At 43.9% G+C, this 17465-nt stretch overlaps 1 protein-coding gene across 2 annotated transcripts in view; it reads right to left on the bottom strand.

Moving 5' to 3' along the window:
• Nucleotides 1-17465, bottom strand: part of TRIM28 (tripartite motif containing 28) — a 689781-nt gene that overhangs the window by 393173 nt on the left and 279143 nt on the right. For both annotated transcript variants that reach the window (XM_044058953.1, XM_044058952.1), the window contains exon 13: nucleotides 8855-9195. In XM_044058953.1, the coding sequence (XP_043914888.1) occupies nucleotides 8855-9195 (341 nt within the window). The remainder of the gene's footprint in view (nucleotides 1-8854; nucleotides 9196-17465) is intronic.

Consider the following 17465-nt stretch of genomic DNA (forward strand, 5'->3'; position numbering starts at 1 on the left):
CAATGCTGTCGGTAGGGCCTAAAGAAAATGGCTGCGTCTGCCTAAAACTCTCTGCTTGAGAATCCGAAGTGGTCTGGGGTTCCAATTCTGCAGTAGTCAGGGGCTGCGTAGGCACCTCACTGAAAACCGGAGAACTGGCGACCAGCCGAGTCCAAGTCTGGCTTGGATCTAGGCTGCCTGTCTTTGCGTTTATGCACGCCGGTAGTCTGTTGCTCTGACGGCATAGTGTAATTAAATTTCCTACCTTAGTGTCGTGCAAAATCAAAGCGTCGTTTTATAGTTCGCTTAATGAATCTAGCACAAAACCGACAACCAGTGACGTCGTATGAGGCATTTGCTTCCCACATGAAATGCAACTGTTAACTTTTTCTGACATCGGACTGAGGCAAGAAAAAGTTCCCCAACGGGGTACTTAGCTTTGAAGACTTCGGACTGAAATTTGATTTGAAAATCTCAGGAGTCGGCCGACCGGCACTTGCTAACTGCTTCTGGCAGCAAGAAAGACTGAAGAAAATGGTGTCGGAAGCCTCTTGTATACCCCTGTCGCACTGACTTCAGGGAAGCGACAGCAACAGACGCCGGACCAGGACTTTGGAATTCAGGCAGAGTGTGGGACCGCCTGACAGGATAACCCAAGTGTGACGACTGCAGCAGAGTAACACGAACATCTAGGTCCTCAAAGTTAAATGGGCCTAGCCCTGTGAAAAATCGGGTCTTCTAATTCAAACAGACCAAGAAAGCACCACACACTCACGGGTAGCAAATTAACAAGAAAAAGACTTGAGCGGATCCCCGCTAAAGACCACCAGTCAACAATAATCACTTGACAGGAAACTTGCCAAACATACTCTAGACAAGAAATAACACAAATGCATCTAACTACTGAAATAGATGAGACTACTACACTAGTCAATATTAAAGTAAATTTTAGCTGTAAACAGGAAAAGGTGAAACCGCCAAAACTAACGCTTTAGGTAAAGCGCAATTGCGCCTAACTACTGGTACACAGGATACCACTAATAAGGTCACAACAACCACAAGACAATAAAGTTAGCTCTATAATGAATATATTCAATAACTATGCAAAAGATACTAGAATGAAAATTTGCAAAAACGTAGCCATAGCCAAGAGAAGCACATCCAAACTAGTCGACGCGGCAAATGAGATCTAGGGATTGCACTGGTGCACCATGGGTTACCTACTTAGCCACAAGCCAACCAGAAGTCTGAGCTTGAAAATCTGCCAAGTCAGAACAGGGGATCAGCTCCGAACCCATACGTAAAAATGAAGGCGAGATTGGACTACCTAACATCCAAGAACTTAAGGCACGGATTCTAAAGATAAAATGTTCAATGCATGCAGACTGCTGCGCAGGGTTTTCAGAACTAAGCCTGGCAGATTGAGTAGGCTTGGGGTCATGCATAGGCCTTAAACAAAAAAGGCAAAGCTCATGGGCATCTATGGGGGATCAGATTACCACACCTACACCTTTCCATTTCTAGATGATAAACCCACAGGCATGCAGTGACCCAAACAAAATGGCCCCAATGGGGTACTTATCTCAGACATTTTCGATCTGACAACTGGTATGGCAGGAGCAACTGACGTTTGACTGGCGGCAAAGTTCTGAGGTCTGATATATGCAGACGTCACTTATAGCCCACGTTTCCTTAGCCAACGTTAGACATCCCACATATGCTGCAGTGACTAGCTTTTCTATACTGGCCGGACGTTCAGGTAGCAAGAGGGGAAACAAGAGTTTGTAATACGCAACACGAGAATAGACAGGATTACCATTAGAGAAAAAGCAGATAGTCTCGTCCCTAAAATGTAGGTGACTATTTAAATCACTATACCCAGTGAATGCCTTATGTACAGAAAGTCTAAACATCCAGATTTAGAGTCAAAGGGCAACATGTTAAGAATACCCAGACAGTTCCAATAGTAGAAATAAATTTAATAAAATAATTTTAGAGTCTTTAGATATGCCACTGATGCATGCAACTCCATATGAATTGCACAAGTCAGTTCTGAGGACATTGTGGGTACTGCAAAGAGCACTTTTTTGAAATACTAATTTCACACTTTAAACATACTCTGACTTGGGAAATGGATCCATTCACATCCTGGCATTAGAAATCCAGACGACTGAGAAAAAGTACAGTTTTGTACCTACCATAAATGTAGATGTTCGAGGATTCCATTGCTGCAGTCCTTACTATTGGGTATAGTCCAGTCCAGCCGCCCGGTCAATATGAGAGATAGCGATGATCGCAGGTTACACCGACGTGACTGAGCCAGGGTGGGTACTGCAGATGATCGCCATGACGGGCGCCATATCCTCAGTCTTTCTTTGCCCCAGATGTCAGAAGACCCTTAAAAGACAACAAAACCTGAACAATACCAAAAAAATACAAATAGTACAATGACACAACCAACACAGCTCTAATATCCAAGGAGGGAGGACAGAGGTAAATGGAGAGAGCATTTATGGGAGGTACAAAACTGGCTATGGTGGTAGGTACATTTATGCTGCAGTCCTTACTATTGGGATTGCAGCCAAAGTAGAGCTGGAGGCTACAAATCATAAGAGGGAAGAGGAAGGTGCTTGCAAATAGCAAAAATATGCAACACCAGCCCAGACACCATTGCAAGGAAAACAGCTGTGGCAAAAGAGAGCACCGAGGAGAGAGCTTAGAAAGGAAATAATGCTTGCTTGCCACCCTCCTGCTGTCTTAGTAGGCGTTTCCCTATAATGCATATTTTAAGCCAAGCCCTGGAGAAATGCTGCCATGTGGAATGGGCATCCCATGCTAACTACCTCAAAAATAAACAAATTAGATGGCTGAAATGAAAAAACTCATGCAAAAAGAAAAAAACAACCACCTGACAGGCCTGCCACGTAGTCAATAAAAAGCAATAAAACAACTGCAAAAACTGCCTAAAAAAAAAAAATAAACCCCAGTTTTTACTGCATTGCCTAAAGTATGAAATGATGCACACTTGCTTTTTCTTCTTGAAAAACCAATTTTAAATGGAAGGTTAGCGAATGAGCATAAAAGGTAGGGCAAATGAAAGGAAAAAGCAAGGAAGACACCTGAGGAATAAGGGATATGAAGAAGGAAAAGAAGCTTTTATGGAGGTATTTAAGGCAACAGAAATCAAAAAGCCTCACAATATTACATAGGGAAAGCAGCTCGGTGCACAACTGCAGAGAAGTAATAGCTTGTTCCAAGCCAAGAGTCATGAAGTGAGTAGATTCCAACACAAGACCCGATTACAAGCAGGAGTAGGAGCTTTAAAGGGGTCTTATGAGATCCCAAGTCTACAAAATCCACTCCCTCAAAGGATGCTTAAACATCGCTGGCATGAATATTGATGGCTGGAGAAATCACAATTGAAACTTGAGGTCATGTAAGATATGAGAAGCCCATAGGCAAGTAGGATGAAAAAGAGAAGGTAGAAATATTGATCAGAAATAATCATCTTCCATTTTGCTTATTGCAGAATACTTGGTACTATATCTTCTTTCCCTTCTTTGTTTTACTCCAAAATAAAAAGATTTCCATTTTCGCTGTCCAATTACTTGTTTGGTCAGGGCTGGTCTTTAAAACTGTTTAAGCAGAGTTGAGGAGATGAGACCGTCCTGAGAGAATAGCCAGGACAGACATTCATATGATAAGGTGTCGGAGGACCTTGAAAGCGAGGTTGAGTAGAAGGCCCGTGAGTGCCGTGGCCAAGATGAGCGTCATGTCATAGTGGTGTTGCACATGCCAATCATCCTTGGCTGCAAGAAGATGCAGTTTGTGAAAAGGTTAGATCAAGGTTAGATCTGGAGAAGAGGCAGAGTTGTCCAGGTTGTGTGATGAAAAAAGTTTTTGTAAAGAGAAGGTAGTTGGGAAGGCAGTGGGAGTAGATTAACAGATTTAAAACTGAAGAGTCCCCACTGAACTGAGGGTTGTTTGAAACACATGTCTGAAGTTGTTTATGTTTGTAGCCAGTTTCTATGAACAGAATGAACACATCTGCTCCTAGGATACATGAAGTACAAGTGTCCTTTGGCTCAGATCTGCTATGTGCTGGCGAAAGAGTTGCCTCTGGTAGTTCATTGCATGCCTGTGGCAGTATGGCCCATGTGAGAGCATTTGCGCAGTACCATTACAGCAGTGGTGAAGTTGTTCATTAAGAGTAACACCATGTGTGCCAGGGTGTCTGTTAGTGTGTAACTTGATGCTTACTGGACTGCTAACAACTCTGTTGTAATCTCCTTTATGTTGATAGAAGCAAAAAGCCACTTGTCTTGTGTACCACTTTACATATCATTGAGCTAATGATGTCAACAGTCTGAGGTATCTGAATCTGCTTGCAACTTCGCTGTTTTGTCTCGGCAATGAGCTCCCCTAATGTCAGAGGCCCATTCTCCTGTCCACCACCTCAAAAATACTCTTTGAAGGAAAGGTATTCTTTGAATAGTGAAGCCTGTTTTGCAGTGCCAGTCCAAACATTTTGAGACCAAGTTTGTACTCTTTTGACCTGCTCTAGTGCCTTGAAGCAATGTGATAATCCATTGCATGCTGTGCCTAATAACTTCCTATTGTACTCTAAGCAGTCACGAGGATGATGTACAAGATGCAGTAGAGGACAATAATTTGTACTCTTGGGGTGCAAAGGCTATCTGGGACTGTCTGCAAGATCATCACTGGAAAAACATGTCTTGAGGGTAAGTGAAGGGACAGTATTATGGAGGCAGAATACTCTGTAAGATTACATCCCACTGCTGTCTAACATTCCAGATGCTGTAGATAGACAGTAAGATTACTATGACTGGAGGCCTCTTAGTGAGAGCAGATTACCCTAACCATGCTAGCACTGCTATAGAAGTAGCTTGAGCTTGAATAGACACTTGAGCAGAGCTTCCATGAAATATAGCAGAGGCGCAGTAAGAGAAGCCAAAAGCTAAGCCAGAACTAGCCTGAGAACTCTATCTAGTAGGGAAGGAGCAACTGGTAAAACAACAAAGATCTAAAGTGAACATCCAGCTTGGAATTTTACACAGGAAGCCCCACTCTTGAAACGCCTGCACTGGAAGTAAAACTTGGGGTAGAATTAACCAATGAGAACTTAGATCTAAGCAAAGATCCTCCACGTGTTCTTAAATACAGGTGAACAAAAGCTTATATCCCTCCAGAATAATTTCTGGAATAAGATCCCAGGGAAAGCATGTCCAACATGAATCTGTCTGCGTACTAAAAAACCTCTTCCAAAACAAGACAGTTGCCCTTTTTGAGCACAGATCCTGAAATCTACCCTTTCCCCAACCATCTGCCTGTCTGGGTAACTTTGGCAAACATCTGTCTTGAGTAATGTCATTCAGTTCCTTCCAGAAGACTGCCCCACCCAGGGGCCTAAAAGAACTCCTGGCCTGGTCCCCTTGGTTGAGAATCCACCCCTTACCTAGGTCTACCCTGTCCCTGGGCAGGTGTGCAGTAGCAGGCCAATTTCTACTAAATTTCCTTGTTCCCTAAAAGACGCTAGAACCCACTGCCACATTGACCTGAGACATAGCCCAATCATACATTCTGCCATAAGCCAAATCCACTTCAATTTCAGAGGCCCACCTGCAAAATCAGATTAACAGTTTGCATCCAACAATTTTTGTCCTCCATTTTCATTAAAACTGCTTCCACAGGTGAACTAAACAAAACACTCAGGCCTGAAGAAGCATCAACACCACATTGCCCTGCACATCCAAAATCCTCACAAACTAAACCCAGCAAAACATGCAATCAATAGTTTCGAGTGCTATCCATCTTAGATTTCACTCCTAGCCACCCACATTTTTCAGATAGCAGTGTCAAATGTTCAGCAAGAATCATTGCCCAACTAGGAAGAAGACGCCTTTTGTCAGCAAGCACCTACAGTACGCCTTCAGCTTTGTCAGTGGGAATGTTAGATTTCAATTTCAGGCTCCACACCTAGTGATAGTGTCTCATGGTTTCTTTTATCCGCTTTAGTGGAACAGTGCACAATACTTATGAGCATCAAACAAGGATATATAATGCATCTTTTTAAACAGAGAGGTTAACCACCTTTTTAGGTTCACAGGGCCTCTGCAAAAACCAGTTATCCACATTTTCTGGGTTTCTCTTAAATTCTTAAGCGAAACCGCCGACAGGCCTCCGTTATAGTACCTATCAGGTTTAACAGGAGCAGGGAATAAAGAATGGGGTTTCCTCCTGAATGCAGAAACATCTCAAACCAACCAGGCATCGTGAGGTGCCAGTGGCAAGAATTCTGAAATCCTAAAAATGGAAATTCCCAGAAGCCTGAAATGGAATAACGAGTGATCCTGCAGAACCCCTGGAAAACTGCAGCCTCTCTGATGCCCAGCCATCGAAGCCATCAGAAGGGCCCACCAGTAGAACCTCATCAATGAAGAATCAACCCTTCTGCTTCGGCGAATCTTTCAGAAGCAGAACCAAAGAGAAGATTCCTGCCAAACTTGAAGCTGTTTAAAATTACCAAAAGGCACAGGCTATCCTAAGAAGGAGAGGCTCTAACTAAGATCTTAAGAGCTTGAGTAATAGTTACCTCTGAAAGTTTAGCCTGGGGGAGAGGGAATAGCAGTTTGAAAAGCCTACTCAAAGTTTCTGCCTGCTACCTCAGAAACTCCCCTAAACAGAAGACTTTGCCTCGAGTCTAAAGAACCGTTGTGAAAATAGACCGCATCAAGCCTCCCTAGCCTGAGACCTTTCTCTGCCTGCTCTGTTCATCAACTCGTCGTTTCTGCCTGTTTGTCTTGCTCAACCCCTGGAGACACCCTGGAACAGCCTGGACCCATCCTAATCGGGCGCGGGACTGCACCCAGTCAAATTAATCCATGAAATTGTCTGGGGGGCAGGAAAGCTCAATGGCTTTCTACAGTTAGCTTGGGAGAATTCCAGATAATCTACTGAAAAATTCCCTCATTCTATGAAGGGAACTGCCAAAGGATAATCCATCAAGTGGAAAGAGTGATAAGTCTGCACAACACTGAGGGAAGATGCTAGACATACAAGTCTCAATCCTTAGACTGAGGAATCAGTTTCAGGGGGTCCCTTTTTCACTTCCCAGAAGAGAAAGGTTCAGGTCTCTTCCAGGCTGGGCTCAAATTCATAAAGTCTTATGTGGTGAGACCTGGATAGATTAGGCAGGGGACTCTGGTATAACTGGCTAAGGCAAACAGTCTTGGGGAGTTCTGAGGTTGGGATAGACAAAGCCTCAAGTCAAGGGATGGCAGTTACCAACTCCATCTGGTTCCCAAACAGCTTTCCCCCTTAGAAAAGTATGTTGCACACCTCAAAAAATCACTTGGGTGAAGGACAGTTAAATATTTTGCAAAAGCTGGGTTGAAAGCATAGTTGCCAGGCTTGATATGGGATGAGCACATAAAAATCTAAGAACATTATACAACCTGCTTTCTTGGGACAGCAGGGCTGACAGTCAGGCAAATTACAGGCTGTGACAAACATCCTTCAAAGCTGAAGTGACAGGAAAGTAGGTTCTGGAAAATCCAATTCATAGCGAAATGGATTAATTTGGGAAATCCAAGCAAAATTACAAGAAAACACTATTAAATTAACACTAATTTCCAAAATAGCAAACCCACTTTTGCCTGAAAAAAAAAAAAAACTCTAGGGAAAGTCACATTCTGGCTAAACATAATTTGATGCCCTTCTCCCAAGACCAACAAGTCTATTTTGCCTGCCAAGGGTATCCTAACAGCTGTAAACGACATGTAACCTCTGGTCAATGGTGGCTCTAGGGATACAGAACAATGAACGAGGAAAAGATGGCTCAAGGAGCCAGAAAAAGAGCAATCTCACCCATCTAAAGCTTCTCTGCAGCAGAAGCCTATGGTGGCAAAACACTATTAAGTAATTTTCATGGACCCAAGAAAAGATAATCCAGTATGTTGTTCCATGCTGAAGCTGAAAAAAGTGCCAGATTCCCCAAGGAAGCCTGGCAGCTATAGTCAACAGTCATCCGGCCCCAGAAGTAAAACATGCAAGTTTAAATCAGTTTTAATGACTTATTTCTTCTAGTTGAGAATAAAGGATTGCTTTTAAAAATACTAAAAAAATTAGCTACAAAAATGGTCAGTTTTCCATCCTGAAAAGAACTTAACCTGCTCAAGTGTTAGCCGACAGTCCATCCTCAAAATCCTGCTGCAAAGGTAGGGCCAAAGACTGGATGGCAAATTAGCAGGTGGTGTATCAGAGGGAAATATAAGGAGGCTAGAGCTGTAAAGTAGCTAGATAGCAGATAACTGGTGCAGCTTTGCTTCTAGCAGCTGCTGTCCCTTCTGCTACCTGGCCTCCTGGCAGAGGATCTGAAAATCCCAAGGGGGGGGCAGTCTTGGACAGTACAAGAATCCACCCTGCCAGCTTTAGATGTGACCATATGGAGATGTATAGTCTACTCCCTACAGTACAATACTTGGGAATTTGTGAGGTACATTTGTCAAGATAACATCCAGTAGAGTGTTTTTCTGCATTACTGTCATTTTATTACAGCCAGATAGTTACTTCACTTTGAAAGGTTTACTTTGGGCTAGTTAGAACCTGGATCAGTCAGCACAAAAAATGCCTGTTACGGGATGGTTCCAAGAAAGTCTTGCTCTTGAAATGACTGGGAGGTGCAATGTTACTGTATTTTATGCTATTCACAGTAACCTAAAGATGCAAATTTAACCTAAAGATGCAAATGTCCAGTTTGAGTTTTAAAACCCCCACTTAAAGTGCTGGCTTAGTGAAATAACCTATATTCATATCCAAGAGATAAACCTCAGGACCAAAACAGTTTAATACTTACCTAGGGAACTCATGCAGTTCTGGAATGTGACAGTGCGTGTGGAACTTTCTCTCACACTGAGAACAAGTCAGCAGTTCACCAGCCTTCAAACACACTTCGCAACGACTAGATCTTTCCACATCTTGAATTCCATCTCCACCAACTCCAGGAAGGTTGCTTGGAATGGAAGAATCTGTAGGTATTTCAATGGGCCACGGACCTGTATTTTCAGTTTTGATAACTGCAGCAAGTGGTGGGCTATCCTCAGTTTTGATTACAATTGGTTGAGAAGAATCCTCAGTTTTAATAGCAGCAACATCTGGTACTGCACCAGGAGTCTGAACATTACCCAAAGGTGGCTCCTAAAACAGAAAAAAACACAAGTTAACATTCTAGCACATCTACAGCCCCCTGGATATATCCTACCTGTGAAGACCGGTTCTATTTTGTAAACAGTTCAGTGCCCCCCCCCCCCCCAAAAAAAAAAACTACAGAATTTCTTCTATAATATCTACCTCAAGCATTTCTGGAGCTTACTTTCTTGGGGAACTCCTCTTCCTGTGACACACATCATGCACGCATGCATGCGAGCCTCTCATTGTCTGACCCACCCTCATGCAGAGCGGGAGGAAAAGGCAAAATACATATACTCAGTATAAACCAGCAGCTGCCACTGAATGCACTGCCAACTGAAAATCTCTATACACTACATAATACAGACAAAATGGCACTTAAGCAGAATCTTTTACCCCCTGAAGGGAACTTCCTTGCCCAGCAATGGAAGTGTCAGCAGACTATCCATCCTCAAACCTGCCAGGGGAGCACTGGCACTCCCTATACTGTTGGGAATTGTGTACTAGAGACACCCAGCCAACTTACAAAACTTTTGCAGATGACTCCAAGCAGGCTAGGCTCCTTCAGATCATGTCACCCATTTAAGCCCAGCTGACACTTTTCCACTGCTCCCTGCTTGCTGAACATACTGATGTTGCCCCCAGTCTGAAACACTAGAGTCACATTACACAACTTTAGGTGGAACGAACTGGCTCAGAGGGAAGCAGTCTAAAAGCAAAACAACTCGGAGCTACCCCCACCCATACAAAGTGCCACTAAATCAATTTTAGAAAGATACTAAAAGGGGAAGGGAAGCTAGAAAACAGGAGTGAGCAAGCCCATACTGCATCACAGACCATATTTTATTACCAATATGCTGGCAACTCTGAACCATAAAAAGCGACTGCCAATCATTAGCGGACTGGAGCTCTGCTGTGGCGACCCCTAACCAGGAAAAGCCAAAAGGAAAAACAATGTCGTTTCTCAATGCAGAAAACTGACTGGAAAGAGTCAAGACACCTCCCCCCATAAAAAGAAGCCACTATCATAGCAAATCCATCAAAAATTAGTTGTGAAACTCACTAACCCAAACTTACATTGGCATAGTAAACGCCTATGAACCTGTGTTCACAAGGGCCTTTTTAAGCCTAGCCATGCATACCAAATCTGACAAGTTCCTTGACAAGTGTAAGCATGGGCCTGGGTGATTAAGCGGTTAGCAGAGTCCATTAGATACATAGGTGTCAAACCAGGGATGAATTTCCAGTTTCCCATCCAATTGCCCAAGCTGCACTGAATCGGGTTAGGAAGCAACTTTGCTTGTTCCATAGATGGGGTAATCTAAGATCCTTACCCCCGATTACCCCCTCTCCCCAGCAGGTCCTATTTACCCCTTCTCCCCTCAGCAGTACCCCTCCCCCCAGCAGGTCCTATTTACATCACAGGCATGGTTTAAGTCTTTAGAACGGGTAATTCTGGTGCCATTTCATGGATATGCAAGAAGTCCAGAGTGGTGTCAATGCCATGTATGCCAAGCATAGATCTCCCCTCAAAAGCCGGATGAAAACAGAATACAGGAATAGGGCCTTGAGGCAGTCTGTATAGGACATTACTTATGCCCAGTATTTTTTTTAGTGAGGAACCTCTGTGGACATTCCAGCTGTTGGATAAGCCCGATTAGGTACATATAAAAGGGACTATACACAATGATGGGTCTGATGAATGCAGAAAACAGTGGAACAATTACTTCCTTGGAATTAAGATGCCATACCTTTATTCGTAAGTTGAACAGAATGATTTCTTCACCACTGTAGGCATGTGATGATCAAAGGCTAGACTACTGCATTTCAAGTCCTTGACTACTTGGTCCACCCTAAGGGGTGTGTTGTCATCCATCCATGGTATACCAACTTCCCAAAGGATACCACTATGGATTTTTTGCCATGTAGTTTTAGTCCATGGCTCTGGCACCAGTTTGGGTCAGTGAGATTCAATGATTGCTCCTGAATTGCAATTTGCAAATTTAGTCAGCCAGAGACCAGACATTGGCCTTGACTTCTGAGAAGTCAAGGCCAAAACGGAGCAGTCCAAAGACCGATCCAGAGGGACACTTGACTAGCCTCTGTAGAGGTGGACTCCAATTTTAACTTCCTGGGTCCTGTGAGCCAGTTGGCTACTCACTGGGTGACATACGGGTTTCTACATAACCTCTGAGTTTAACAATGCCTAACTGGAGTACTGTGTCAAATGCCTTGGCTAGGTCAAGGTAGGCCATGCAAATGATTTTGCCTTCATCCATTGCTTTGACCTTTGCAAAGAAGTCCATCAGGTTGAGTACACATGATCTACCCTGGACAAACTGGGTTGGCAGGTTTACTATAACTATTGATAATCTGAGGATTCTTTCCATGGTTTCACATACAAAACAGACTTGTGGGTCTGTAGTTGGCCAACCTTTCTGCAGAGGGATGACTGCCGCTTCTCTCCATTCATGAGGCATGAAGCCTGTGTGGAGTAATTCCAGAAGTCATGATGGGTAGTGTTTCATGCTGTTTTAGAAGGCATCCTGGGATATTGTCTGGGTCCACTGATGCAGTGTTCTTGGTCTTAGAGGGGGCATTAAGGACCTGTTCCCTAGTGACAGCAGGGGAGTTAATTTGGCATTTCCTGAGGGAACGTTGAAGGGGAGAGAGTAAAGTTGGAGTTGAATTTCAGCCAAGAGGTTTGCTGTACCTCCAGGCTCACTATAGGTGGCTCCATTTACAATGAGCTCTGCACACAATTGTGTAGTGTGAGAGGTTGATATAGCTAAAGAATGCTTTGTGGTTGTCCTTGGCCTGGGAAGCAAAGCTCTCCTCAAATTGGGCTTGGGTAGATTTTTTGTTCAGCGTTTAGAGTGCTTTTATCCTGCCGAGTGCTACACTTAATTTTTGCAATGATTTTCTTCCTCTTGTTATATAGAGCAGATTGATTTTCAGATTTCACCATGGTGGCTTTTTGAGTTAGTTCTGTACTACCTAGTGGGTGCAGCCATTAACCTGCTCGTACAGGGTTTGTGTGAACAGTTCTGCATAGGCAGAAGGAAAGGGTAAATGCATGGTCTGACTGAGGGACAGTTAACTGACCACATCTGGCATGGAGGGATTGGTGCAAAGAGTCACCCTACGTTTGTGGAAGTTTCTGTAGGGTGGGGATGCCAAGAGTGCTTGAAGTTCAGAAACCGTTCTGGCTGAATGGCTACTAATGACAGTTTTCCAGGTGCACATCTGCAGAGCTTGATGGTTCAAAGGGGCAATATTTAGTTTCTCCAATACGTAGTTCATCCCAAGTAGGGGTGTAGGTTTCTTTAGTGGTCTGACATGGAGGGAAATACAGTTTTGTACCTACCATAAATGTAGATGTTAAGAGTTTTCTCCCTGCTGCAGTCACACTTGGGTTATCCTGCCGTCAGGCGGTCCGGCAGTCGGCCTGAATTACAAAGTCTTGGTCCGGCGTCCGCCAGGGGTATACAAGAGGCATCAGATGCCATTTTCTTCAGTTTTTCAAACTGTACTATGTTCATAGTAAGCCCTGCTAAACTGCAGCGGCAAAACCAGCTCTAGTCTTAGAATATAGAGGTAAGTGATGGTGTTTGGTGAAGGTGTGCACTGAACTCAAGTTGCAGCTTCCAGAATATCCTTGGTTGGCACTCCCTTGAGAAAGGTTGCTGATGTAGCTGTAGCCCTGGTGAAGTGGGACCTAATGTTAGCAGGTACCAGTTACCCAGGATGCGTGCAGCAGAAACGTATGCAATGCCCTACCCATTTAGAAATGGTCTGTTTTGAGATGGCTTTTCCTTGTGATCCTGTAGCATAGGCTACAAAAAGCTGGTTAGTTTTTCCTGAAAGCCTTAGTTTTATCCAAGTAGCAACGTAATTGCCTGTGAATGTCCAAAGAGTGGAGTCTTTGTTCTGGGGATTTGGGAAAAAGGTGGGCAAATGAATGGTTTGGTTTAGGGCCACACTGGATACCACCTTTGGCATAAAGGAAGGGTTAGTTCATAGAGACTGTCTTGATAAAATGAGGAAAGGCTCCACTGCCATTAGTGCCTGTAGCGGAGACTCTTCTAGTTGAGGTTATTGCTAGTAGCAGGGCAATTTTCCATGAAAGAAATTTTAAATCCGCTGAAAAAGCTGGTTCAAAGGGCGGCAGTGTAAGCTTTTCCAGAACAAAGTTGAGATCCCAAGTAGGTGTTGGTGCTCTACTTGGCGGTCTTATGTTCAGCCCCTCTGAGGTACTGTCTTGGGAGTGGATGTGAGGATAAAGGAGGATCAGTGTTGTAATGAGCTGAAATTGAGGTGTTGATCTTAATAGATGGAAAGGAAAGTTTTGTGCAACATCTGTTAAATATTGTAGAATCTGAGGAATGTTTGGATCAAGGGTATTTTAGCCTTTAGGCTGGTTCCAGGTGCAAAATCTTGTCCATTTGTCTGAATAGGTTTTCCTGATGCTGGGCCTCCAGAATGACACCCATAACCGCTTTGGATAGAGGTGCTGGCTGGTTTAGGTAATTTGCCATGCAGCCAGGTTTAAAGTCTAGAGCTGGCTGTGTAGAATCTGATTGTCTCGCTGGGTGAGCAGGTGAAGAATTTGCGGTAAAATCCATGGTGGGCCATGTTCCTTAGAATTGGATACCAATGTTGGCGTGGCCAGTCTGGTGCAATGAGCATCATTTGTGGCGCCTCTAATCAGACTTTCAGCAGTACCTTTGCTAGAACAGGCAGTGGAGGAAAGGCATACACTGTTAATGTTTTCCAACTGAATGAGAGGGCGTCCACTTTCCAAGCTTGTGGATGGAATGTCCTTGTGCAAAATGTTTGAAGTTGGTAGTTTTGGGGGCTTGCAAACAGGTGCGTGTGGGCATACCTGTTTTTGAGCAATCATTGCAAATACTTGTGGATCTAGTTTCCACTCGTGTGGATCCATGATGTTTCTGCTTAGGTAGTCTGCCAAGGTTTCTTTCCTGGCAGGAACTGCTTGTAATTGAACCTTCCACAAGGTCATTGCTTGCCTGCATAGATGGTAGGAATGTGTGCCCCCTTATGTACCACATTACTGTGGTATTGTCAGTCTATTAGTTGTCCTGGGTGTAAGAGGTCCTTGAAAGCTGTTAGGGCATTCTGTACTGCTAGCATTTGCATTCTGTACTGCTAGCATTTTTTTGCCTGATATGCAGATGCCTCTGATCTGTAGTCCATTTGCAGTGAATGCACTGTCCTGCCATGTGTGCTCCCCAGGCATAGTCCGATGCATCCTGGCTGTGGGTAAGGTGAAAGGCTGACCCTTGTTGAGGTGACATGCCTGTGCCCACCATAGAAACTCCTGTCGAAGGCAGGGAATGAGTGGTATTTTTTCCAAGCTGCGGCTGTGCAGAGTCCATACGCTTTTCAGGTACCATTGTAATTTCCTCATACGCAGTTTTGCAAATGGTATTAGTAAGTATGCAAGATGACATGAATCCCAAGGCCTGCAGAATTTTTCTTGCAGGGAGTTGTCTTTGTTGCCATTATTTTGAAATATTGAGTCAGCTGTTGCGTTTGTCTGGCATGAGATAAGCCATCTGGGCCGTTTTATTCAACCTGGCACCCAGGAATATTGTTTTGTGAGGGCACTAGTTTTGATTTTTCGTTTACTATGTACCCTAGGCAACTTGGGTGTTTGACAAATGCCAGATGCTTTAAAAGAATATCCTTGCTTTCTGCTTGAATAAGACAGTCGTCCAGGTATGGGTATATTTGAATTCCTCTGTCTGCAGTATGCGATTACTGGTGCCAGGCATTTTGTGAAGACCCTGGGAGCAGTAAATAAGCCGAAGGACAGTGCAGAGAATTGATAATGCGTTGAACCTGCAATGAAGCAGAGGTATCTTCTGCAATTTTGTCCGATAGGGATATGCAGGTATGCCTCCTTCAGGTCTGTTACTAGCCAAGCATTCTTGCCCAGCATGGGAAGAAGCTGCTGTAGTGTTAGCATCTTGAATTTTGGTACTTGCAAATAAGTGTTCAGAATTGAAAGATCCAGAATGGGTCTCCATGCTTTGTCCTTTCTTGGGACTAGAAAGCGTCTCAAGTAAAATCCTTGTCCTTGCTCGTGTAGGTACCTGTTGAATGGCTCTCATGTCCATGAGAGCTGTAATTTTTTTGTGCCTCTGCCCATTGATTTGGTGGCAGGTTTGGCATTCCTTTTATCCTTGGTAAGGTATGAAAGTGGAATCTGTATCCTTGAGGGACAATGTTTAGGACCAATTTGTCTTTGTGTCGATGTGCCAGCTGTCTGCAAAAAATGCTAATTTTCCTAACAAGGGAGCTGCCAGGAGAGATTTGCTTGGTAGTTTGAGGATTGAGTCTTGTCTTCTGCTAGCTTGGGGCCTGTAGTCTCCTTTCTGGGTAGCAGTACCCCATTGGCGAGGTTTGTAAGGGCCTTGTGACTGACCTCTGCCCCTTGGGTGTCTGTATTTGCCCTTCTGTGATCTGTCAAAAGCTGGAAAGGACCAGTTTTTTTTGTTGGCCAATTTCTGCTGAAACGAGGGGGTTGTACCTGCAAAAATCCTTAACCGTCTGCATAGACTTTGCCTTATCCTCCATTTTCTTTAAAACCTTCTGCTTTGACACCAAAGACGACATCCTGCTGTAAAGGTGCATCCAATAATTTTTCTTTATGATCAGGAAGGGTTTGTTCTTTTAACCAAGCATGTTTACGTATGACAGAGCCAGTAACAGCTGCTCTACAGGAAGCTTCTAACGAATCAAATCCGCATTGTAAAGTATGTTTGCCCACCTGTTCAGCTGCATGCAACAGATCCTGCATTTCCTTGAATTCAGATTGTTCAGTATGTGTGCTCATTTTTTGTTTTAATTGAGACATTAGGAATTGCTGATATTTCAGCATGTGAAACTGACAATTTAATGCGCTCATAGCCAGAGTTGCTGAGGTGTATATTTTCTTTCATCTATCTAGGGCCCTGGAATCCCTTTCAGAGAGCACAGGATTTTTAGCCATAGAAGCTTTAGCTCCCTTAGGACCCTGGGAAATGGTTTCTGGGTCAGCCACAGGGCTTTTATAAAGGAATTTGAGTGAGTCAAGTACTCTGTAGTATCGGTCTAGTTTAGCTGGAGCAGGAGGTAGAGAGTCTGGATTTAAACTGGGATAGCAAGAGGTCTGTGCTGGGGTAGTAAAAGGAACTCTGAGCCTTTTCTTAGAATCATAGTAGTACTGGCCTTCCCAGTGGAAATGTTCCCTCATGGTATAGTACAGTTTTGCACCTACCATAAATGTAGATGTCCGAGAGGCATGCATCTGCAGTCCTAACAAATGGGTTGTCCTGGCCTCAGGCAGCCCTTCGGTCGGCCGGATTCCAAAGTCTGGGTCTGGCCTCGGCTGGTGTCGCACTTCAACCGACGTCATAGCTGCAGTTCTTCGGGTATAAAGGCATCAGCCGACGCCATTTTCCTCAGTGTTTCTTGCCCCAGATGCCCTCTAGGAAGGCCTAATTTGGATAAATGCAAATGTTTCCAAACAGAGAGCAAATAGAAATAAGATGTATATAGATATATACAAACAAATACACCATAATAGATTCCCCCAGCTAGCTACAAGATGGGCACATACCCTAGGAGTACCACAGAGGGGAAGGAGGGTGGGTAATCCTGACTGCAGATGCATGCCTCTCTGACATCTACATTTATGGTAGGTACAAAACTGTACTAAGTCCTTCAAGGATGCATCTGCAGTCCTAACAAATGGGTAGAATACCATAGCCAAACTGGGGGAGGAGGCCCTAACAAGATTATGGTGTAGTCAAGATCCCTTGCAAAACAGCAGTGGCAAAACCTGCTCGGGATCTGGAGTATAAAGGTAGATTATAATGCTTGGCAAATGTATACACGGAGCTCCAAGTAGCAGCCTCTAAAATGTCTTTTGTGGCCACTCCTCGTAAAAAAGCTGTAGTAGTGGCTGTAGCCCTTGTGGAGTGAGGTCTGATTTTCTGGAGTTGCTTTTCCATAAGAATAACAAAATCTAATGCAATTTCCTATCCACTTTTGAGATTGTCTGTTTTGAAATTGCTTTTCCTTCCATTCCTGTGGCATATGCTACCAGAAGCTGGTCAGTTTTTCTATTGTTCTTGGTTCTGTCCAAGTAGTAGCGCAATTGCCTATGCACATCCAAGGTATGCAGCAGTCTTTCCCCCCTGTTCTGTGGGTTGGGGAAGAATGTAGGTAGGTGGATTGCTCGGTTTAAAGATACTCTGGAAACCACCTTT

This window comes from Protopterus annectens, chromosome 17.part0, assembly GCF_019279795.1.
Source record: "Protopterus annectens isolate FY-2018-M chromosome 17.part0, PAN1.0, whole genome shotgun sequence".
Lineage (NCBI taxonomy): Eukaryota > Metazoa > Chordata > Ceratodontiformes > Protopteridae > Protopterus > Protopterus annectens.